Here is a 25,968-nt window from a genome sequence, read left to right on the forward strand (position 1 = left end):
TGATCCCCGCAAAATTCGTCCGCGCCGGTGAAAGTGTTAACGGTAAAGTTTTCCATGTCACCCGTATGAATTCCAATGGATGACGGCTGTGCACTCTCTTATATACGATTCGCTTTCTGAATTCGCGATGTCATTCGTTAATAATACTGAGCGTCGATTGGTTGAAATTTCGACGTTTTCATTGGTCAAAACGACTTTATTTGAGACGTTTTATTGGTTAGTTTCCCTGCCGTCTGATTGGCTATTTTATGTTTAGAAACGACGGTATTAATCTGTATTCTAAAAGTGTTGGTTCATTTTAGTGTGGGATATCGACGGGTTTACATCCGTTGAGTGCGTAATAGTTTGTCTTTTAATTTCATTTTATAAATAGGTATTCTCGTATAGTTTTAATGACTGGTCAGCAGTACGTAATTATATTATACATTTTCTTTCGAATGATTTTTATACTAGAGTTTCTTTATTACGCATGCGTATAGCTTTGTTTTCGTGTTATCTCCCGGTCTAACTAAACTAAAAGGAACCAGCGTGTGAGCCATCTGGTCTAGTCGCGTAATGGCTGCCAGGTATTTGAATACTAATTTTTCGCTTAACAGAGGTCTAAATTGAGGCTAGTTTTTGTTTAGATTTCACTGTGGATGTATTGTTGACATTTTGGTAGGAAACGTGGGAGAGCAGGTTGTATTCGGTGAAGTCAAGCTCAATTTTGTATGAGTAGTACTTCCGGGTCACAGAAGTGTGATTTTGATGTCAGTTTACAGTAATGTGACAGAGAAATCTCTCTTAGAAGATACATGACCCCTACTTTTCTCTTCATTTTATATCAGTTTTATCATAACTCTTTAAAATGAGGAAAGGATTTGTTCTCTGAAATGGGTCTAGCTATGTTTGCTAGCTCTTTGAAAAAAAGTCAGTTTTATATAGAAGATATAGGGAAAACTATTTAGGCTATTGTGACCTGTAGGGCTGACCCTCGATATGCGCGAACACGCCCTAGATAAGTATACAAGACATTCCTAAGCATTTTCATAAATACGTCATTAGAATTCAAAATGGCCGCCGCACACGCGCACTTATTATGAATTCTTATATGCAAATGAGTTACTAATTATAGTAACTAGGTCATCCAAGATGGCGCCCGTTTGTTTACACACAAACCAATGCCTATACTACTTATATGTAACACAGAAACTATTCACTACTCAAAAGAATTCGCGAGAACGTTACCGTATTCACATATTTTCTTTCATTTTATCTATTTTATCAACAACTTCAAATAGTTGTTGTATATATTTTTCTCCGACTTGAATGACATCTACATACATAGGGGTTGCGGCTTCATGTCACTAAAGTTACTGTTTTAAGTAATATACCGGAAATCATTACGTAACAATTATGCAATTGACATGATAAAGCATAGGTCACTTCGGTAATCAAGACCCTAACTTTATTTCGAGAATGTCCCATAATTAGAGCGGATCATAAAATTTACTGAAGCATATAAGATTACTTTGATGTGACAATGTCATAAAAACGCACTCGGATTAATAATATTGAACCGCGCCATGGGAAAACCAACATCCAGACCGGCCTGCGCATCCGCGTGGTCTGGAGCCATGCTGGTCGGAAAGCCACTATGTTGTTTTTTTTTTCATTGTACGGCTTACATATCACGTGGCGGAGCTGTAATAAACATTTCACGCGATATCTAGTATTTTAAAATCTATCAGAATTTATATACATGTACTTTGTGTACTTTGGAACTTTATGGATATTTACATTTATCACATCCGTGCAGTCTGATCATTGATCGGCACTATTCGCCATTCAGTCAGTATCTTTTTATAAGCACCACTTTTAATAGTTAATGGTACTGTCCAAATTGAAAGATGGAGAAGATCATTATAGAAATTTAGCAGGGCAAGGGTTAAAACAGATAAAGAAGTAAGTGTAACACCCCTCCCCTACCCCCCCCCTCTCTATAAAATTAACCGTTGCATTCACATCCCAATACTTTGTATCTATTTTTTGCACATCCAAAAAAAAAGTAACAAAAGTATAAAAAATAAAAATAAATGCATTAACCCAATGATAAAACGGCATTCGTAATGTCCTCGTCTTACGAGACTATTGTCTATCATTCAAATTTATCCTGACAGTGAGTCAGATCATACACTATGTTAAAACACAATGCTATCAAAGACATACATCTTTAAGGAATAAAATGTAGAAAATCTCTTGGTTTGTCCCCTTTCATATTTCTAAGATTCTTCGTGATCACTGGCAGGTACAGAGTCGAGAAAATCAGCTCCAAAGTAAATCATTTGCCTGAGAGCTAGAAGATGCAGTATCTCTTTCTTATAGTCTGCCTCAACCTCATGTTCATAATTTCTAACGGGAAAAACACAGTTCTCCTACAAAAATGATATATGTTCTTGTGTAAATGAAAATAACATACTAACATTCGTAATAAAGATAAAAATAAAAAATGAAACTATGGCATATGTACCGCATTTGATACGCTTTCATTTATATAATCTAGTATTATTGAAACTCCTTATTTCGTGACATGCTTTGGTCTCTAAGTTTGCATTAATGTGTCAAAGAGTTACATTGACACACACAATTTCAGTTATATGGTGACATTTCCAGCTTTAAATTGTAGGGAAAGACACCAGCGGCTTCTCCTATCATTGTTCCAAGCATGAACATACACTTTATTTCGTACTTAAGCTACAAATGTAATGGCTTCCTTCCTCAGAAAAATTATACTACAGCACTAGTGAGGTTTCGAACCACGCATCGGTGAGCAATGTTTTTTCGATCACATATGACTTTGTAAAAACTAATTCCTCACTTTTTGCCACCATACAGATGAAAGTCACGTTTACAGACATGTTTTTTAAAGTAAAAATCAAAAACTGATTTTAACCGGAAGCTTGTACAGTTCCTTCGCCACATTTACAGCCTCTTTAACTTTTTCACTTTTGCAAGTATTCTCTATATCTGCATCAACAAATTCACAGAGTACATCGATCTTTGTTAATAACACTATCCGTGGGATATCTGTGCATGTAATGAAATAATGCTATAAGTATCTAATATAATACATGACTAAGTAAAGTAATACAACAGAAGACAGTTGACGCATTTACTTCTGGAAGGAGATAAATTTGTTAAAGTTTCATAACAAAGCATATATTTTGAATACGCATAACACTAGTAAAACCCGTGAATATGACTTCAATCTGCTGTTCAATGCGATAGTCAATTCTTTGTATACAGCATCAGCACTAATATTTACACTGCGATGAACTAAACAAAAATGACAAAATAAAAGTGAAGATGTCTTAATATAGTTGTAAAAAGATTATATATGTTCTTGTCTGTCTTCTGTGGTCTATTATTCGAATTAAATATGAGTAAACATATTTCTTACTGAAAGCCCTTAACGCAGTTTGTAGTTTTTTTATTTTTCTTCTTCTCGCATCCGAAATATTATCATTCCCGGCGACAGTTGCATCTAATACAAAAACCACGCAATGAATCTTCTCGTTATCTTTTGGCTCTGGCCTGAATTCTGGGCTTCTTTCATCAATTGATGTGGCAGGATTAAACTTTATATGTAACAAAATTGAACATAATTTGGCTTCAGATAACGTTGTATTTTTTAAATGTCTATTATGCTGGCATATAATTATTACAAAATAAAAACGAGACAGTAAGAAAACCAAACACTCACTCACCGCTTTAGTTACGAGTAATGACCTCATGATTATGTGAATAGCGTGGTTTAAAAGTACATGTTACACTTTACCACTAATAATGAACTAAAGCTTACAACACAAAGCTAACATATTAATCAATGGCAATAGTTTTACAGTAATACCAAGACACTATGACAGGCATTTCGATGTAGTATTTAGACACAATACGAATATGAGATATCATTACAAAGCAGAGGGTGGTCAAATTATATCCTGAGCAAATCGTATATGGCGTACTTCATGAAAGTGTTGCGCAACTAGTATATCCGAACGTGTAAGACTAATACCCTGGTCACAAGAACGTTACGAGAACCGTACGAGTAGTTTTTCAGTCGATTTTTGAAAACTTGTACGACGTCTGCACGGGCATCGCTGATTCGTACAACTGCGGATTTTTAACTAGTAGATAACTCGGGGACTCGGTGAAAATGTTTCAATGAACTCTCAAAATTTTTACAAGCTCGTAGAATATTTCGAAGTCGGGAGCAGCTTGCAAGAGACAAGTTCGGGAACCTAATGGGCCACGGTGGAACTCGTACGGGCACCGCACGAAATTGGAAAACTGCGAGGCTTGCTAATGCACCCACGACTAGAACTATCTAGATCAATGTAAGATGTCCGTACAATACTAGTATTAAGGATCCCGTGCGGAGAACATGCACTGTCCGCACGGGGCTCTCAGAGTGTTGCAATCAGGTGAGGGGCTTCAATAGGACATTTTTTCAGACGTCGCAAAACTAGTTTATTATTGTCGCAGGAACACGGTACCAGCGCCCTACGAGCCGTATGACATGTCTGCGATGTCCGTAAGGATATCATACGATTGAAAAGCAAACTTTTTAGTCGTCGCCGAACTGATTTATTCTTGTCAAGGGGACACAATGCGGATACCGTACGAGTGCCGTACGTGCCATAAAATTGGCGGAATCGTACAATTTGTTAAAACCGTACATTTTTTTTTGTGACCAAGGCATTACTGTGAGCTATACACAAATGTACGATGTATTAACTTTATGTAAACGATACGCCCAGAAAATCTGCATACGGTTAACCTTCAGCTTACGCCTTTCTGACGGATAAATTGATTAAACATTTTATATAAATCTGACACTTCGGCTTAGTGTACAGTAGGAGTTGTTTAATAGTTAAAGAAAAATTATGTGCTTAATGTAAACAAAAGACGCATGCATACAAATGATAATATATGTTCGAATTATTATAAACTCATAAATATTGGCCTCTGTCAAGCTTCATACTAATGTTATAAATTGCATATAATAGATCTCATTTTGAGTGTCTTACTGTAAAATATATTGACGCACAAAAAAGATCACATTAGACAGTATTCCACTAAATTACTCATTATCTTCTGTTTACATTACGTTTAGTCAGTTTAACCGAGCTATAGGTATCCCTTAAAGCCCATTGAAATCACGGAAAGATCATTACATTCCAAAAAGAAGTATTTGACAAACGTCTGGTCACGTCTTTCAAGGCCCTACAGGATCAATGTTCAGCCTAGATTAGTTTGTAATCCATTCTTTCTTTGTTGTGTTCTATAATGCTATCTTGAAACGTTTTTACGTTGCAAAAAAGTAATGTATCGATACGGCAAAAAATGTATAGGAAGTTTAGGAATTTGGCTCATTTGTTAAAACAGAAGTGTTGCACTTACCTTATAATCAGGTGGAATGTGACCCTTGACAAGGTACAGAACATCATTAAGATTGAGTCCTCCTTGATCATTGTCCTCCACGCCCACTGTATTTAATATTCGGAAGTTCTTAAGTTTGTATTGTGGGCGATATTCTTTCAGCTGTTTTCGTATAAAACAAACTCACTTTTACTAATACGTGTACAGTAAGGTTATTGTCATTGTTAGCAAATAGTTAGCGAGTACAAAAAATATATCCTATATTGATATCATTTTAATGAATCTTCCCGACCCTTTTGTTATAAAAATATTCCTGTCACAAGCCAAGAATATCTCACTCTCCTGTGTAGCAGCGTTCAGTGTTTATTTTCTCTCGTGTATCTTTAACACAAGCATAAAATCCGAATTCGCGTGGATAAATTTTATTTCTTGCCTAATTATATGTCGGCTTGTAGAATGATTGTAATAATTTACAGGTAGTTATACACGAATCAGAATATATATAGAAACAGAAATGTCGTGTTATCATTTCAACGGAATTGGAAACATCACTTAGTGTTTCCGTGTTTCTTTTACATAAGACACTCAAGCATTCAAATATTCTCTGCATGCTTAGATCTGGTCTTCCATCTTGAATAAAATTTTATTTGAAAAATGTGTATAAATCAATAGAAGTTGTAAAGGTTTCTATACCGCAAAGGTCAAACTGCAATCAGCTCCTCCTGCAATGGTTATCTGTGATATTCTTCCTCTATCAATAGATGCTACTGTGTTAAGAAAAGATGATTTTCCAGCTCCTACCGACCCCAGAAGCAAAATGCGAATGTTCGAAATGTTTTTTTCGTTAAAACAAGGTTTCTGTATGTCACTTAAAAGCTTTCCAGCATACTGAAATGTGAACGTAATCATCATATATGCTATGGTGAGTTTAGATATTTTTTTATTATTATTTTTTGTCTTAGATATAAAGAAACCGAATTTCAAATGCAATGGCTTTATATTAGCTAGACCTTTCACAGTAAGTTTCTAACTTTCCTGTAGTGTGCCTTTACAATTTATAAAACATCTGATTGCATCACAAATAAACAAAAGATGATTTGTAAAAGCAAAATTCGGGTAACCCGTATTTCATGTTCCAGTTGCCACTATATAATATTACCGCTATATGCTCGCTAGTGATATTATTCTAACTTACATTTTAAACTACAACAAACAGCTGACTGTTCATCTCATAAAAGTTTTTCGCCATGTTAATAATTCCACACCAACAGAAAATAAATTCCGCAATAATTAAACTTTCACTATGAAAGTTACAAATAATTTAACAAGTACACTCTAATTTACTATAAAGCATGTAATTAACGCATGTATAAAGAAATCTATAATTTTTTTAGAGCTACTCTTTGATAGTTTTGTATTCTGTCGTAATGACATAGAGTAATTTTATAGGTAATATCACTTTTATGAACTTTCGTGATGGAATGAACAAAAACGTTACGAAGATTCATGCAAAATCATGTTTAAGACAATCATTAGAAAAAAGTTACTTGTTTCGTCCATTTTTCGTTTTGTTCTAGTTTCCTCCACGGGGTTTTCAAGAGGCCAGATTTGTCTAGTGTTAAACCTAAAAAATAAGAAACATTGTTAATTATGTAACCACTTTCGTGTTGCGGCTTTTAGTTATGATTATCACTTTAATCTACGTTTAGGTAACTGATCTAACTTAATTGCCAAAACGAAAATTGCATTTAACATTACAACAGATGTGAAATACATAATATTAAAATTATAAAACAAAAACCGTTACTTTTTCATTTCGATACACAAGTAAACATTGTGACGAGTGTAAATAAAGCTCAAAGAGACCATTTCTAATACAACTGATACGTACATGCTTACTACAAAGTCTTATAATAAATATTACAATAAATGACATAAGATGAGTACAAAGTTTAAATTACTCAGTAGTTAAAACCTTGAATATTGTATTTACTTGTCATTTGATGTCTGTACATGTAATTGTTTTTCCACACGTCGTTACCACAATGTTTCTGTATGTCACTTAAAAGCTTTTCAGCATACTGAAATGTGAACGTAATCATCATATATACTATGGTGAGTTTAGACAAAATTTTGTCTTAGATATAAAGAAACAGATTTTCAAATATTCTGTCGCAATGGCTTTATATTAGCTAGACTTTTCACAGTCAATTTCTAACTTTACTGTAGTGTGCCTTAACAATTTCTAAAACATCTGATTGCATCACAAATAAATAGTAGATAATTTCTATATGCAAAATTCGGATAACCTGTATTTCATGTTCCAGTTGCCACTATAAAGTATGCTCGCTAGTGACATTATTCTAACTTACATTTTAAACTATAACAAACAGCTGACTGATCATCTCATCAAAGTTTTTCACTCTGTTAATAATTCTACACCAACAGAAAATAAATTCCGCAATAATTAAACTTCCACTATGAAAGTCACAAATAATTTTACAAGTGCACTTATCTAATGTACTGTAAAGCATGTAATTAACGCATGAACAAAGACATCTATAACTTTTGTAAAGCTACTCTTAGATAGTTTTGTATTCTGTCGTAGTGATATATAGTAATTTTATAGGTAATATCACTTTTATGAACTTTCGTGATGGAATAAACAAAAACAAAACAAAACAAAAAACGTTACGAAGATTCATGCAAAATCATATTTCAGACAATCATTAGAAAAAAGTTACTTGTTTCGTCCATTTTTCGTTTTGTTCTAGTTTCCTCCACGGGGTTTTCAAGAGGCCAGATTTGTCTAGTGTTAAACCTAGAAAATAAGAAACATTGTTAATTATGTAACCACATTCGTTTTGCGACTTTTAGTTATGATTATCACTTTAAACTACGTTTAGGTAACTGATCAAATATAATTGCCAGAACGACAATTACAATTCATTCCATTCCAATTAAATACAGAGAAGAATTTCATTTGTGATTTTTAGATAAGCCAAATAAACTAAATATAATGATTTTCAGATTGCGTAGCCTCAAAATGTTTTACATCAAGTGCATTTGCCATGGTATTATTGTCAGAGGCATGCAATGCAAAACTTTTTTTTATTTTTGTTCATCCACAAAAGGAAGTTTAGACAGCGACATTAATTGAAAAAAATCCCCCTGACTAAAATCTATATAGTTATCTTAAATATGTCAGAATCACGCGTAATAATATATAACATCCTGATGCTAATGTATTACATTAATCAGCATCCTACAGAAAATTCCATTTTTAAACAAGGACTTTTTCGGAGTAATCCCCTAGCAAGAAGATCTCTCTAAACTTGAAAACCGGGGAACCATTTGGCAAATGGATTTTAACGTCAAAAAATGTGCAATTATGCAAATCTCATCTTCTGCTCGTAAAAGGAAACATGAATACAAAATGAAAGGTGATACTTTGGAAACCGAAGACCACCACCCAAATTTAGGAGTTAAACTTACTAACAATCTGAAATATAACAATCATATTGACACCATCACGAAAAAGGCATCAAGTGTTCCTGTTTTTAAAAAATAGGAATCTAAGATACTGTCCACTAAAAGTAAAAGAAAATGCATATAAAAGTTTAGTTCGGCCAAAGTTAGAATATGCGTCACCTATTTGGAACCCTTCCCAAAAAAACTCAAAATAAATTGAACAAATTTAAAGAAATGCTGCGAGATGGGTGATGAACAAACCATACAATCCTTACAATCCGACCAGTTTTAGTGAAATGGTTAAGAAATTAGAATGGTCAAGCCTTCAACAACGCAGAGCTTGTGCTAATGTCATACTTATGTATAAAATTTTAACTGTTTAATTGCTGTACCAGTGAACTACCATCCTACAACTTCTACTTTTCGCTCTACTGGAAGGAGTCACAGCATAAAATGTATCCAATATCAATCAAGGATCAATATATATCAAAATTCATTCTTTCCAAGAACTGTTATCACACTGAACATGATTCCGGAATCCTGTGTTATGTCTACGAGTCTGGATGCGTTCAAATCCTCCATCCAACTCGTCTCGTTCGTGCCATCCAGTGTTTAAAGCATCACAGCATTATTATATAGTGTAAATACATGTTGGTCAATAGACTATTTTATGGTGTAGTGCGTAACATCAGTATGAAGAGATAATTGAAACTGCGGACTTGTGCATGTTTCTTTTTTAAAAAAGATAATGGTCGGAACACTTCGCTCTACACCGATGTACAGTCACCTTTCCTCGACTTCGATGTCTACGTAGTGGATATTGTCGAGTACCCACATTGAAGTTGAAGTTGAAGCAGAGTTTGTATGGACGGAGACATCATCAATATATTTACAGATTACATTCTCAATGCTGACGTGAATGTTATTCAATAAAAGGGAGAGGACCTTTATTTCAGCTAGAATCTCCAAGCCTCGCAAACTTCTTTACTGAGCGATATAGCATGCGACTTTGAGACAAACAGTGAACGATAGTCATGTTGCAAAATTTTTAAATTATACATTGAATTGATACATACTTCCACCAGTCGCTCCAACTGCGCCTGTGGCAGGGTTCCCCGGCGGCCGATCTAAAGACAAATTCTGTCTTAGGGGATAAAAACGAAAACACCAACATTGGTTTTGCATACCTGTTGTTAAATAACTAATATGACTCGTAGCAAGCTCAGTCTTTATATCGGAAATAACGTATACATAATACTCTACAGAATTATGCATTTTAACGAAGGCTGAGCATCAAGAGAAACATCAAGTAGAGCAGAGCGAAACGGTGTAGAATACAGGTGGACATCATGTATTTTCCGCACGTCTTGTCAGACACAAACGAAGACATTTTATGTATGTATAATGTAAATAACATTTGATCATAGACGGAAGTATCTTCATGCGCATTATATATTGATGCTACATACATTTAATTGTATGAAGTAATTTCTATCACAATAAATCCCATGTCCCAAATACTAAAACAACGAAACAAAATTGAATATTATCGAAAACTAGTATTATAAATTATACAATATTATGAATTATGTTGATACGTACTGTTCCCAGTGTCTCCAGCGGCTTGTTGGTCCTGTGTCGGAGGCTTCTTTCCATTTCTTTTACCTAACCTCTTCTTTAACTACAGAGAAAAATAAAACATAATCATATTTCAATTTAAACAAATTGTCAACGGGTACAAGCTGGTGTTACTACTTACTGTAAAATCATTCAAATTCAATTTAGCTCTTATCTTCGTTGGTTTCGTGTTCAAGTTAGAAATATATATAAAGACATTAGATCTCAATGATTAAACACAATTTAATTTTATAGTTAGTATTTGAAATCCGCAAATTGAAGTTCCTGAGAAATAGCAAAGATGCCCATGACACGAAAGGCAATATCTGCGCACTAGAATAATTTCCTATTTTATAGCTAAAAGTCTATAATTGGACAAATTTCTAACTTGCGACACCTTCACTTTTACAACAAACTTAACCATTTGTATGTCTGCATTGAAATAACAAGTTATTTAGCGATTTAAATTAGTAATATAATTTATTGACAAAGTTATTTTGTTTAATATTCATGGTAAATCACAATTAAAAACGAAAATAAAAATTCCCATTTCTATATGTTCTCTGTATTTATCAGATCAGCAAATGACCTTGATAAAATAAACTTAGTCGTCAACAAATCATTTCAGAACATGTAAGATATGCCAATAAAGATATTAAAACATTCATGTCTTTGCATGTGTTCGTAACTGGTACCGCTCCGTCAAGAGCAATACAAAACAACAACACAGTTCATCTATGCACTTCCATGAAGATGTAATGTAACAAACCAGAGCAATGTTTACCTATAGAAAAATACTGATTCCTGTGATTTAATTTATCAATTTATTATCGCTTTTAAATAATTCCGTTCAATTAAATATGGTGTGATATTTCTATAATGAAATGTTAGCCGTCTATGTGCTTTCATATATATTTGTTGCTTAAGTGATGCAGATACTGCTTCCCACTTCAACTGTACGTTTTTTGTATCATCTGCTATTAGTAGACATCGTCATTACTGAATTCATGTAAAAATAAACAGATGTGAAATACATAATGTTAAAACTATAAGACAAAACCCTTTACCTTTTCATTTCGATACACAAGGAAAAATTATGACGTGTATAAATACAGCTCAAAGAGACCATTTCGAAAATATTTGATACGTACATGCTTACTACAAAGTCTTATAATAAATATTACGATAAATGACATTAGATGAGTAAAAAGTTTGAATTACACAGTAGTTAAAACCTTGAATATTTTATTTACTTTTCTTTTGATGTATTGAATTGTTTTCAATAAAGCATAAATGAAAGCTAAACCTAAGCTAACAATTTTAAGTAAACAGAGCTGACTGCAAATTTTTCAAATGGGAAGAGTTGTACATCCACGATTGAAATTACGCATTGTTAAAGTGAGTACATCGTATTGCATTAGATAGGTAAAAATGTTTTTAATAAATATATTCGAATATTAATTAGCTAATGTTTCAGCTAAGGTCAGTGGTAAATTTATCGATTTTAAGGTAAAGGTCCATGTTTTGGAGAAAAAAGTTCGAACGTCATCAAATCATAGAAAGAAAGCATTGTTTTACATGAAAATTTAACAGCATATAAAACATTTATATTATTCTACAAAACCATTGTCAATTTGCTGATATACTTACTGAATTCTAGAAAGGGACTGCATGAAGGGGCCACACTTCTGGACAGTTCAGCGGCTTTAAAAACTCACCATTTTTAAAAAGCTGTTACAGGTCTTCGTTTTGATGCATTTGCAACATCATGCGAGTGTTTAAACTTTACATAACTAGGTAAAACATCGTTTTTGACAATTGTTTACATTTTTACTTTACAAATGGCATTCTTATTTAAAGGGGGACAACTCATTAAGAATAGTTTAAGTATCCAACTCTGTAGGACAGAACAGTAAAACATGTTTTGGACAGATAAGTTGTTTGTCATGGTGCTGTTCAATTACTAAAAAAACCTGTTGTTTTGTCATATACTGCTAAACCTTAAGACATCAATATTTTGTCAATTTGTTCTTTTGTTTTGGGTTTAACACCGTTTTTCCACAGTATTTCAGTCATGTAACGACGGGCAGTTAATCTAACCAGTGTTCCTGGATACTGTACCAGTACAAACCTGTTCTCCTCAAGTAACTGCCAACTTCCCCACATGAATCAGAGGTGGAGGACAAATGATTTCAGACACAATGTCTTTTATCAAATCGTCACAGAGAACATATGTCCCGCGATCCGTAGTTTGTCAAATGCAATTACACAAACGAACATTATACTGTAGGCTTACTTATTTTAGCGGTGTACTAATAACTGCGCTTTTAGCGCTATCGCAAGTGTGCTAATTCATGTCCGCGCATTAATATGTCCAAGCATTTTCATGTACATTTTCATTCGATGATGTTTTCTTCGAACTTTTGCAAATAAATACTCTTGAGAGTTTGCACTACTTACACTGTTTGCTAATATTTTAAATTCGTATGATATTCCTGTTTATTGTTCATATTATAATTTTAAAAATACGATCGTGCAAAATAAAATATTTAAGCTTGTAGTTTGTGTTTTTTTCTCATTTGATCTAGTTATTATAGATTTCCGTATCACCTTCGGACATGTCTGTTGTTGCAGTCGTTTGTATCAAGACACAATGCATGTAGGACAAAGGGGATTCAATTAATAAAATGTGTGACAATCTCGTTTTATCTCGTTTTATTTCAGCAATTATAACTAGTATACAGAATATAAGACACACAGATTATTGAAATAAATACAAAAGACAATACAGTTACGTAGGCAATACTGGGAGCGCGAGAAAACATCGACAGACAAAACATCGACACGACAAAACGCCGACGCGACGAAAGGCCGACAAAAACATCTCACAAACATCGACAAACATCGACACATAATTTATTTACACTTTTCATCATTTTCAGGGGTTGAATTACCTTGAATTTTTTACACATATCTGAAAGGTTTGGTCTAAATATTCAGACAGTCAAGATTAAAACTCGAATATTTACGGTTAATGTTCAGTTAATGGGTGGTGGTATTAAAATGTGCAGTTGTGAAAATTGTTGTCAGGTACTGACCAAACTTACACAGCTGTCACAAAATTTAATACCAGTTCAATTAAGTTCAACACTGATATCTTTTATGTGACAGCAACTCAAGTTTGATGACAAGGAGCTTAGTTTGGACAATACAAGGACATACTTGACAAGTTAAATAATATCATTCTATGTCACAGATAACAGCTCATTTCTGCATTTCTGTATGTTCATATTGGTAAGACAATATCTGTAGTGTAGTCAATAATGAAAAACAATAGCAAGATGGTTTAAATTCATTCAAATTAATTGAAGTATGACTAAAATGATATACGTTCCCTTACTATGCCAAATTAAAGACATTATTTCGGTAAGGTTTAAGATATTGGCAAAACAACAAAACATCTATTTAGTGGATTATATATGTCAGTATCGACTCAAGTTATGCGATTTCCTTTCATCATAGCAAACTTTATACTAGTATAAATAGACTGGTTTTCACTGTACCGTTAAAACCGATGTATTTGTCTTTCATAGTTATTGTTATAAATCAACGCCATAACCGGTTTTTACGAGTTGTCAAAAAATAACCACCGAATACTTACTGTAGTTGAACTATGGAATTTTACTAAGGCCGCGCCACATTGTCTCAAACCGTTAATATTGATCATCATATCATGATGGATAGATAGCCTTCGAGTAACTTATAAGAAAATTGGACCTTGTCGTGGCGTAATAACATCTGTTTTTATCTCCAAGGAAGGTATTCATTTCATAATAATCGACGTAGTCTTTTTTCAAGTGCAGTTATATATATACCATTTTGATAACTTGTTTAGCACAAAGTTTGCATTGTTTTTATTTCAGTCCACGAACACGAATCTCACAGGTAAAAACTTCCAGCAGATGTAATTCAGTTAGTATACTTATTAAAATATTATGTATTCAGAAACCATCGTCCATGCATTTTAATGTTTATGATCATTTGAATCCAAAAATATAATACTCATTTAAAAAACTTATATTCGCTCATGTTCGTTTTTATGGTGGTACAGGACTGAAATTGATCGCGTTTAAAAAATTACAATAATAACGTTCTTATTGCCACTATGATTTACTTCAAGAGTAAGTTCTTGCTTTCTTTTTCAGTTTGTTTATTAGATATTGGTAATTCTAAGGGCCTCTATGATGGTGTAGCGTTTTGTTCCTTGGGCATCTTCGGTATTCGGTGGTTCCCCGATGGTTACGGCTCTACCTGCAGGGTCTTGTTTGACACATCGCCAATACGTTTTACTACTTTATCCTTACGACTTCTGTCCTTATTAAAAATATATCCATCAAACACAACTTGTTACTTTCCTTTTTGTGAAGTAACGATCACTATGGACGAAGATGAAAGTGTTTTCAATATTTTTGTACATGTATTCAATTATATTCATTCTATTGTGTCGATAAAAAAAGTCAATACTTGGAGTATTTAATCGTTCTATTAAACGTGCTCTTAAACTAATTCTACAAGAACGTAAATACTTATCAATTATAATCGTATGATCAAAATTACGAATTATTAATTATGATCATAAAATTATTTTCGGTCAATTTTTTGTAATGATATTCAATACTCGGATCATTTAGGGCATTTAGAGCACAAAAATGCTTATGAATGGTAATCGTATAATCAAAACCATGATCGTATGATATTAATTGTATGATCAAAATTATCTTCGACCATAAATGCGACTAAACGCCGACACGACACTATCCGACATGTTGATCTCTTATCGCATCTATCAGTTGTCGCGTCGGCATTTTGTTGTGTCGGTGCTATGTCTGACAATGTTTTGTCATAGACCCATTATACTCTATATACTCTACGTAAACATAAAGCTACATCACAGTTAAAAGTATTATTAAAAAATACAAGAATCATCACGGCACACTATCTTAAAGTCATACTTGGTACATGTTCAGGTTGAATAGGGTCGACAGTCAGATTCGTATTACAATAATTGCAGCAGAAACACATTACATAAAAATTGCCGACGGTTAAGTTTATTTCCGGAAATCTTCGTGAACTCCGTAAATTTCCGAGAGCCTCATCTCGGACAAAGCTAAAATTAGAAATTGGCGGTCTCGCGAGAGCGCTAATTCACGTCCACGCATTATTTAGATATTTCACCAAAAATTGTGTTTGCGCTAAAGTTTGCCACGCTAATAAATGTACGCCTACAGTAAATGTATTGTTTTCGTACTGCTTAAAGTATTTGCATATAATTTTTTCTCGAAATTTGTACTATAAAAATCATTGAAAAGGAATAACCTACATGTGTTTAAGTTTTGTTTTAGATACGATGGGAAATACCTGTACTTTATTTTATGTAAGTATAAATTACATAGCTATCATTTATACATTATATTTATCTCGAATTCATTTTCACATATGAGCTTATATTGAAAATCTTGTTTATGATAAATATATATATGAGAGATGTTGTATTTTCTTTGTATTAGGGGAAGAGTCATTAATGGCATATTGTCAAAATCTAAGGTGAAACGTTTGCAGAATTATGTATTATATTTGGACAATATCTTTTTCTATAATTGTCCAGCAATATTTTAGGTAAATACATTGTCCTCGTCAAGTATAAATAACATTAAATTCGGTTTGTTTAATGTATTGTAATGTCTCTGTCCAGCCATAATAATTAGTGTGACCCCGAGCGTCATGGGGCAGGACCCATTATGTTCCGTAACCAGTTTAAAAGTCAGTTAGTTAATTTTATCTATTAAGATCTGAACGCACTGTAACTGCGTGACAATATTCTTGCGACACATAGGATGCAACGTTTACGGTTGTTTGGTGTGGAACTTTCTTCCTCTCAAACACCTTAAGTTTTTGTATAGACATTCTCTTTAAGGGCTACACCCTCTTGGGCTTCTGTCAGAACAATTACTATTGCACTACACTATAGGTATGAAATACTTTACTTCCTTCGATGTCATGTGCCTTGTCGCTGCATGCACGCACATGTGTACTTGAGAAGTATGAAATCGAATGACTACAGTTTTCATTTTATTACCAATTTCGTCTTGAAGTAATACGACAGTTCATTTTGGTTTTAAGACAAATTAACACATTTTACCAGAGAACGAAAACCACAGTCCTTATTATACATTTTAAAAACTAATGTTGAATGATTTTGTTTTAAGGGTTTACACGGTGAAACTTAAGTTAAAGTTAGCAAGTTGGTAAATTGAGTAAATATTTAATCTTCCAACATGAAAAGTATATTTTCATGTCGCTCCAAATCATGAATGTTACAGAATATTTATAACAAAGAAAAATGCTTTAATATCAGATTTATCAAATCATCAGAAATGGCAATGCTAGATATATCAAAATGCATTGCCTTGTATTAAAATAAAACAACAAATGTTGTAAAATGAAAGTCAACAATTCGCCCACTCGAAATGTCTTGTCCATTATCGTAACTAACCAATATTTGTAAGTGATCGATACTTATAATTGTAATTTTCTAGGTTTATTGAAGACAGAACAATTAGTCTGTAAATAAGACATTCACTTTTTATTTTCAGTTTGAAAAATACGAGAAGGAAACTGACAATAATTATATCAAAATTCCTCAAACTGAATTTGAAGGGTGTTACCGTTATATCAAGGTAATAATTGTGACATTACACTAACGTTCTGAATATTTCGCCCATTTCAGCCGATATGCATCGTATAAGTGCCAGCTATCCATCAGATTTGTACCTGATGACAAATATATCATATTGCGTACAATGTTTTAGAGTGTTAAATCAATAACAATTTAAGTGCAAGTTTATAAACAAGAGGGTCATGATGGCTATGGATTGCTCATCTGTGTAATATAAGGTTAAAGTTTTAAATGTCAATAAAATCTGTAGAAAGATCCGTTGGAAGCAAAGAATGCAACCAAGAATAATAGCAGACTCGCCCCGACTTGATCTCAGTGTTGTTATATTAGCTGGTCCTTCGGGATCATTGATTTCAACTCATTTAGATTTGAAGATTGAATACTGCTTAAGCCGGTGCTAGGGGGCGTGGGCAGTGTTGCATTTCCCATTACTGCTCATAAACAGACTCAGTCAAACCGAGTCTGCAATTTTCACTATTTGCTTTGTTCTCTGTGCTTCCGAAGGATCTGCTTTCCAGATTTTATTGATTAAGTCTGTTCATGAGAGGTAACGAAATGTGCAACATCTCTCACGCCCGTAGCATTGGCTTAAGCAAGCGGAACTCTATTACACATATGTTGAATAAACACCATGACACCAAAGGACCAAACACATAACAACACTGAATGCATGTTCAGGGAGACTTTTTACAGCCGCCACATGGCGCTTAAAGATTGTTGAGGAGAAAGTTGATAAAATCTGTAAAACTGATGCTAAATATTGAAAAAAGCATGCCACATTCAACGGATGAAACGAACAACGCCAGAGAAGGAGTGCAGACGTCGCATGAGAAAAGAAACGGAAATGAAACGCCGGAGAACTACCGGGCATGCAATGAATGTACAAATCAAACTAACACTTTATGCTATAATTCCTTTAGGACATATTAAACAACAGAGACGAGAAAGCCGGCTTTGAAAAAACGAATTCCAACAGTCGAAGGCGAGCTCTTTAAATTCCAGTTTGTTTTGTACTGCCCATTATTTTCGCGTTTAGGGCAAGCCATTATTTTTATATGGGGACTATACGCCGCTTTCCATGGAACTGCATTCTGTGCATCACTGAAGGTTCCATGTGCATCGCAGTATGAATACATCTGCGCATGTCAAATTATTTTCTGGTACTTATAATAAGTGTAAATGTTGAGTTCTGCTCAACCCGGGGCTAGAGGGCGTTGACGGTAGCTTGCATTTCCACTATCTTCCATGAACAGGCTCAATCAAACCAAATCTGCAACATTTTTGTTTATGTCGTGTTGGGAGACCTGTGATTTTCCACATTTTTATTTTACACTTCAAAGAAAAATTAATAAACAGAAAACATTGAGTGATGCAAATATTTCATATATAATAAGGACCACAAGAGCACAAAGACAGATTGTCCGCTAACCTAATTTCCGCTTTTATGCCTCCTTCAGAAACTCTATTCTGTGCTTGGGACAAGGTGCTATATCAAAAGTTTCTGTCATTTTGACAGGCTTTACCTTTTAAAAGGCAGATATATGTAGCTTTCAACCTTTATATTCCGAACTAGTACATTTTAGCTTAGTTGACAAACCGAAGACGTGACTTTTTTATAAAATTAAACCTTTTTATTGTATATACTGTATTTTGTTAACATTTGAAAAGTTATAAAAGTGTTATGAACAGTTTTCTTCCGCCAAAGTGAATTAGTCGATGATAGAAACTAGGTCACTAGACATGATCTATATAACTTATTATCAGAATATTTGACTCTATGAAGTTTTGGTGACTTTAAAACTTTATGACCTGAAGAGTCTTGTCTTAAACTTGGTCACTTTGTTAAGACACCATTGTTAAACACTCTATAGGCCATATGTTCAGTTATATCTTTATTTAAAATTGTATTAGAATGTTTGTCCATATAATATCTAGGTCAACTTTAAAACAGGATCATCTGAGGTCAAAGCGTTGATCACTTGGTCAAATTACAGAGGCCAAATTATCTACTCGATCATCAGGAATATCTGTCAGAAATTTTGTCTCTATAAAATCTAGGTCAGGTTCAAGTCAAATGAAAACAAAAAGAAATGTAAAAACAGAGTCAGTATTTATTATATTTTAAGGTCGAAAGGATTGTTTGTTTGTTTGGGTTTAAAGTAAAATTCATCAGTATTTCAGGTATGTAATGGCGGGCAGTTTGGCTATCCAGGATTCCTGGATTCTGCACGAGTACAAACGTGTTCTCCGCAAGTAACTGCCCACTTCCCAACGAGAATAAGTGATGGAGAACGAATAATTTCAGACATAATGTATTTTATCAAATATTCATCGAGAACATACTCCTCTATCGGGTATCGGATTTACGACCCCGCGATCCGTAGATCTGCGCTCTTTCTGTTGATCTAAGCGGGCGTGATAAAGTCCGAAAAGACAATATTTAAATTGTCTATATATGCAGAAAACACATTCACATAATGTGATATCATAATCTGTGCTAGCTTAACAATGACAACACAAATGAAAAATTATCATTTTAAAGTGTACGACTAAAACTTTGATAAATATGAGCCTAGAAGTCAGAGAAGTGAATCATACTGACCTTTCGTTTGTCATATTTGGACGATTGATCAGCTGGATGCCCTGCTTCATCTCCTTTGTATGGGAAATCTAATTCAGTGTCTAACGTTCGGCTACTGTCTTGAGTAAAGGAATCATTACTTTCGCTGTCTGTACTACTTTGCTCAATCTCTGTTGAATATTAAATTTATATACAAGATAATTTATATGAAGGAGATGTATATTTTCTATTTGTATTTTAGTAGCTTAATTTAATGGTAGAAGTGTGAGATATTTGAAATCATTGGTATAACTTATTGAAAAGCCTCACGGTATTGTTTTATTTAAGTAGAATGAAATGATGGTTGTCACCACATTGGCATACTCAAATCAAAGCATGCAGGAAATTGCTTTTACTGAATTTGTTATTTATTTCTCTTTAGAGAAGTAAACTTTGTTTGAAACACGATATTTCAAAGTGTTGACATACATATTTTAACGTCGTTTGTATCACTATATATGTTGGGTAAGAAAACATTCGTCATTTCGCAATAACAAACACCCTGTCCGTTTCTCTTTGTAGGGAACTTCAAAAGCTATACATCACTTCTTTTATTCTAATGATAAAAACAATTTTAAAACAAACCTTCATCAAAGACGTCGTTAAACTCTTTCATATCTGTGAACGTTTTCAGGGTAATTGGTGTTTTCGAATGTATTGACAACTTCTCTGCTATAGCATTTATGCTATTTGAAAATTGCTCACTTCGAAATAATTTCCACAATTCCATCATGGCAGCTGGCGAAGAAACAGTAATTGGAACTCTTATGCCACTTTCTTGTTGCTTTGCTAGATGTTCTGTACATTACCGAGAATGAAAGTAATAAGAACAGCAACTCGTATATATATTCAAAATTTACTAACCCCTTTTCTCATATAGCCAATACGACTCTTATGTAAATAATAGATTCAAATAAATATTAAGTGTAAATGAAAATATGCCTCTGGTGAAAACGTTTGTATTCACCAATAGCAATCCATTTCTATTGATGTTTATTACATGCTGTAGATGAAATACCTGAGAATATCAGTAAATGAAATCATATTTCATGCAATATATAATTTCAAATACATTACATAACTATTGATCACTGAATGATAATACTCGTTTGTAAAGAGAAAAGTTACACTTATAAATCTAAAGTTGTTTTTCGAAAACACGATGGCGTCGTTTTGATTTTAGGAATTAAAAAAAACTAACCTTCTGAATCACTGCGCATAACGTTAGTTGGCATATTAAATAGCCTCGTATTTTCTAAATGCAATAACTTATAAATATCTTTTGCTTTCAAATATGTTTGAACGCTGTAAAATAAATTATTTGAATTATACAATATTATCAAAAAATCGTCAAAGAGATGGTAGAAATATTTAAGAAAGGCAGTTGTTGACAATTTACCCAAAACGCTCATTTCCCATCAAACAACTCCAATATTTATCAAAACATAAAACATTATTGTTACACTAGTAAGTAATTAAGCCGGTGGTACTTACGTTCATTAAGAATGCCATGAAGAGATTCAATGGTTACATTTGAACATATTGCAACAATCGTATCGCAATGATATCCAACCGATTTACAAATATCATCCAGGGTTTTGAGGAATAAGTCACTTTCGAAATATTCAATAAGTGCCAACATGTCACATGGTTCCCTACTTGCAATCTGCAGAAGGATACATTTCTGTTCAACGGATATATCTTGTATATTCTTTGACTTCTTCATCTCTTTCAAAACCTTGTTAACTTCTTCCTGGATTTCTTGAAAATTGCCTTTGTTTTCTGTTCGATCCAATGCGATCTGCCACACTTCAAACAAAATGTTTTCAGCAATTTTCTTCTTCTTTTCGTCTGATCCGACAGTTATCATTTTCAATTCTAGCACTGAAAATACAAAGACACCTATTATTGCTGAACTCTCCATTATTATCATAATCGACTATGCAGTAACTTTTATTCTGTGTGGAGAAATAGTATAAAGAAATTCACTAAACTAGTACAACGTATACAAAAACAGCAATAAGGATTGCAACAATCAAAATAAATAAATCAAAGATAATAGCATACCCCGGTTACTGTCAAAGCATATTCCATGTGTAATCATTTGTTGAAGTGTTTCTTTCGTTTTCTGAACAGTCTCTAAAATAAACAAGTAATGCAAGTTTTATTTTTATTATTTACATATATCGCCATTTAAGGAACATGTTTACTTGTTTTCCTTGAACATTTGAGACAAAAACATAATTATTGTCTCTTACAAATAATTGAAGCAAAATTTTACAGCAACACAACAAAGACATACAATTCATGATTTATTTTTACCTCTATGAATGTCTGAAAAAGTTTTCATCTGAAAACCCTGTGATTTGAGTTCCTCCATGTATATCTTGAATGAGCCATCTTCCTTTGCTTTTTTCTTACTCTCTTCCAATATTTCATTAATGTGTGATTTCTCTTCCGAATTTAGATAATTTTTAGCAACACTAATGCTGTACTTGAGATCAGATAGGTAGTCAACGAAGGTGTCCGGATCTAACGATTTAACAGCTACCTCTGCGTAATTCTTTTGTGCATTGTACAGATTGTCTATTGCCTCCTTCAGATCACCACTGCACTCAAAAGCATACAGTAATACCCCAGTAAGTAACGAAATGTCCCATACTGAGAAATTCAACGGGGTTGCCAAACGATCTGAGGCAGATGGATAGAGAATTTCTAAATGTTCCGAATCAATGATCTTTTCCCTAAGTATATCTTCTTTCTCATCCAATTTGCATCTCAAGTCGCTTTGCTGACATTTTGTTTTAATCAGAGCCAACAATACAAATCGCCCGCCTTCAACCAAAAGTTTTATATAACGTTCATACCGATCGGACTTGTCTTTTAAGTAAAGGTTGAATCCTTGAAAATAAAACTATAATTAAAATATCTCCTCCAAGAAGAAGAGGAACAAATCAAAATATAAAAAATAAAACACAGAAGATGTATTTAGAGCAGCATCTATAACAAATGTATTCATACAATTAAAAAAAATCTATTGTTTATGCGTTAAAATTAAGCATATTTTATTTGCGTCAAAACGAAAACTCATAAAAATAAAAGTGTCCGTTAACTGTAATGAACATGATATTAAGCCCAACAATCAGTATCTAGAATATTGTCAGAAAAGTTTACTCTAGGTTAAAGTTCTTATACGGCAATGTTAATGTTTAAACAGCAAATCAACTTGTTCAATGTCACCCAGACTTGGTATCATGGTCTTAGCAAATATTGGAAAGCAAGGTTACAGTCAACTCAGAATTAAATGAGATTATTTTATATAGTATTGTTGTTCTTCTATTTAATCACTTTACATGTTTTAAGTGCAGTATGTTTTATTTTATAATGTGCGATATGTATATAATGCATATACACGAGTAAATCTGCCTTACATGTCTAGCAAATACAACATGTACACGATAGAATCTAACTTACCTTCAAGGTTCTTGAGATATTCGTCTACCTTTACAAAAAGACAATAATATGTTAAAAGTAATCGAAACATAATGCAGAGCACAAGAAAATTGAAAATTACGACTAAATCCCTAAACAGGGATATTCTTAATAAGGTATTGCCATAAGTTATAATTTATCATGAAAGTGCATAAAATTTAATTTACAGTTCGGTCAAGCATGTAAAAAAAATTGCTTATCATAGATAAATACCTGTTTCTGTGCTTTGGACACCTCCTGATACCATTCTTTCAGTTTCGAGTCATGCTCGTTCTGAATACATGGTTGCAGCTGTGGTATTAAGTAACATTCAATTTGGTTTTGAAGATGTACCTCGTTTCCCGGATCTATTTGCCTTTCTATCCTTAGTAATATAGTCTGAATATTCTCCCACTCGTTTTCAAATACCCATTGATGTAGCCGAGCACATGGATGGTGACCGACAATGACATTTCTGATCTTTCTTAAACGTAACAGATCAGCCGCAATAGATATGTCTTTACCTTTTGGGGGGCGGTTCCATCCTTTTGTTGGAGGTGGTAGTTGCACGGTAGTAAATAAATTGATAGAGAGGGTAATCAATAGTGATATATCCATACGTCTGAGATTTGGCCATTGTGTAATGACGACTTCACATTCCTGTTGATTCAGAATTCCATTTGTCTTTAATTCATTCAATCTGGCTTGATTTAATCGAATAAAATCTTCACCATTATTATTTGGTGAATAAAAAGCAAACACTTTCCTTACAGTCTCTGTACAAAGGTCCATATACATAGAGACAAGTCGAAGGTAGTAAGATGTTTCTTCTGGGTTGTCAGACATGGCATTTGTCTTTGGAACGCCTCTGTAACATAAAGAATTGCTAAAATTTGTCATTATAGTTATCTAGCGATTGACCGCTATATCATTTACGTTCAAGAGGTTTTTGAATACATTTGCGGATGTCTCTAAATTGATTTTTGTACTTTTAGCATGTGTAAATTTTGAGTTCTGCTCAACCCGGGGCTAGAGGGCGTGTACGGCAGCTTGCATTTCCACTATCGTCCATGAACAGGTTCAATCAAACCGAGCCTGCAACATTTTCGTTTTTGTCGTGTTGAGCGACCTGTGAAGTTTCCACCTTTTTCTATTTTAAACTTTAAGTTTAAATCTCAAAGAGGCTTGATATTAAAAATAGAATGTTCATTGCACCATTTTCTTGTAAATTCATGTACTTAAAAATGTATTAAAAATATAAAAGTTTTATGTGTAAAAAATATGTGTTAAAGTCGAGAGCACAGTGCTTGGACATAATAGTTTGAAGATAAAGGTAGCAAATTAGCTGCGACATAACATGTTTTACCTAGGTACAAAATATTCGTCACTGACGTGATAAAAATAATAAAATTAGACTTTCAATTAGAATAAGCCATAAAAGTGATGAAGGCCTCACTATGGTAGATATTGATTCTTTTTCTAAAGCAATGAATATTAAATGGGTAAAATATTTAACTTCTGCTGAAAATGCGCATTGGAAGGTTATCCCTGTTTTTTTTTTCCTAAATCAATATGGAAGGAATTTCTTACTATTAAGATGAATTTAGATTCTATTTAATCACTACCACAGTCAGAACTTTTATCACTACCTGCTAATAGCTTTATTAAGCATAAAGGAAAATGTATTATATTCAAAAAGAGGATAGATTCTAACATACGTTTTGTTGATGATTTATTGTCAGAATATGGTGAACTTGATATCAATCGAATACTCAATAGTCTGAAGGTAAAAAATAACTGGATATCAGAAATGAACGTACAGAAAAACGCAATGCCTAAGGAATGGAACAAAAATCAAAAGACTCTTATTTGACTAAAGTTAGAACAAAGAGGGGTGGGGGTTGAGTGGGGGGGGGGGGGGGGGGGGGGGGGGAGTCGCAGTTAGGTGTCTGCGCAAAATGTTTTTTGATTTTACTTATACTTTGTGGTAATATACCTACATGTATTAAGTTTCAATAGCAAGTGTTACTGTTACCAGTTTTGACTTACTTTTATAGATATTTACATTAAAAGTGGATGGGGTAATCTGACACGTGACCAGCCAGGAACACAATTTCTGTTGATTTTTAGAAATGGTTGTAACTGTTTACCTGAAACTTTCATGATTAAATAACTATGCAATGTACATTCACACTACATGTTGCATTTTAAATTGTACTGAATACTGTTTTCATCACAGAGCCACAAAGTGGTCTTATCAAATTTGATGATTTTCAATGGACGAACTTTACCAAAAAGCTAAAACATTTTTCATTAGTTGAGATATTAAGGTGTTTTTTCAGCAGATATTATAAACTAAATAAACTTTAAAATGATAGTATATCAGTACACTCTGATTAATATTGGAAGAGTGGTACTCTCTCAAACTGGGTAAAAGTGGGTGGCGTAAATAAATATTCGAAGCAACAATATAAAAATTGTGCAGTTGTTAAGAAATGACCTCAGATTGTCTATTACTATCTGAATTTTATTAAACACAGACTTTTATCAAAACATTTTCCTCTTTATACATGTGTTCCATTGAAAAATCATGGACCTTGAACATGACATGTAGACACACAAATCAACCCTA

The 25,968-nt window shown here is 33.4% G+C and overlaps 1 protein-coding gene across 1 annotated transcript; it reads right to left on the reverse strand.

The window, feature by feature from the left end:
- Nucleotides 1–2,084: 2,084 nt before the first annotated feature.
- On the reverse strand, nucleotides 2,085–25,091 carry LOC123529667 (uncharacterized). Its single transcript, XM_053530990.1, has 17 exons — nucleotides 25,055–25,091; nucleotides 23,571–24,204; nucleotides 23,340–23,367; nucleotides 22,188–22,766; nucleotides 21,933–22,004; nucleotides 21,360–21,749; nucleotides 20,451–20,663; nucleotides 19,848–19,996; nucleotides 10,495–10,573; nucleotides 8,166–8,242; nucleotides 7,415–7,502; nucleotides 6,969–7,045; nucleotides 6,115–6,309; nucleotides 5,443–5,583; nucleotides 3,440–3,617; nucleotides 2,933–3,066; nucleotides 2,085–2,414 (listed from the first exon to the last, which is right to left on the reverse strand). Exons 2-17 carry the CDS (start codon nucleotides 24,180–24,182, stop codon nucleotides 2,262–2,264), a joined length of 3,165 nt encoding a protein of 1,054 aa, XP_053386965.1. The 5' UTR covers nucleotides 24,183–24,204; nucleotides 25,055–25,091; the 3' UTR covers nucleotides 2,085–2,261.
- Between the last annotated feature and the right edge of the window lie 877 nt (nucleotides 25,092–25,968).

Source organism: Mercenaria mercenaria, chromosome 19 (genome assembly GCF_021730395.1).
Source record: "Mercenaria mercenaria strain notata chromosome 19, MADL_Memer_1, whole genome shotgun sequence".
Lineage (NCBI taxonomy): Eukaryota > Metazoa > Mollusca > Bivalvia > Venerida > Veneridae > Mercenaria > Mercenaria mercenaria.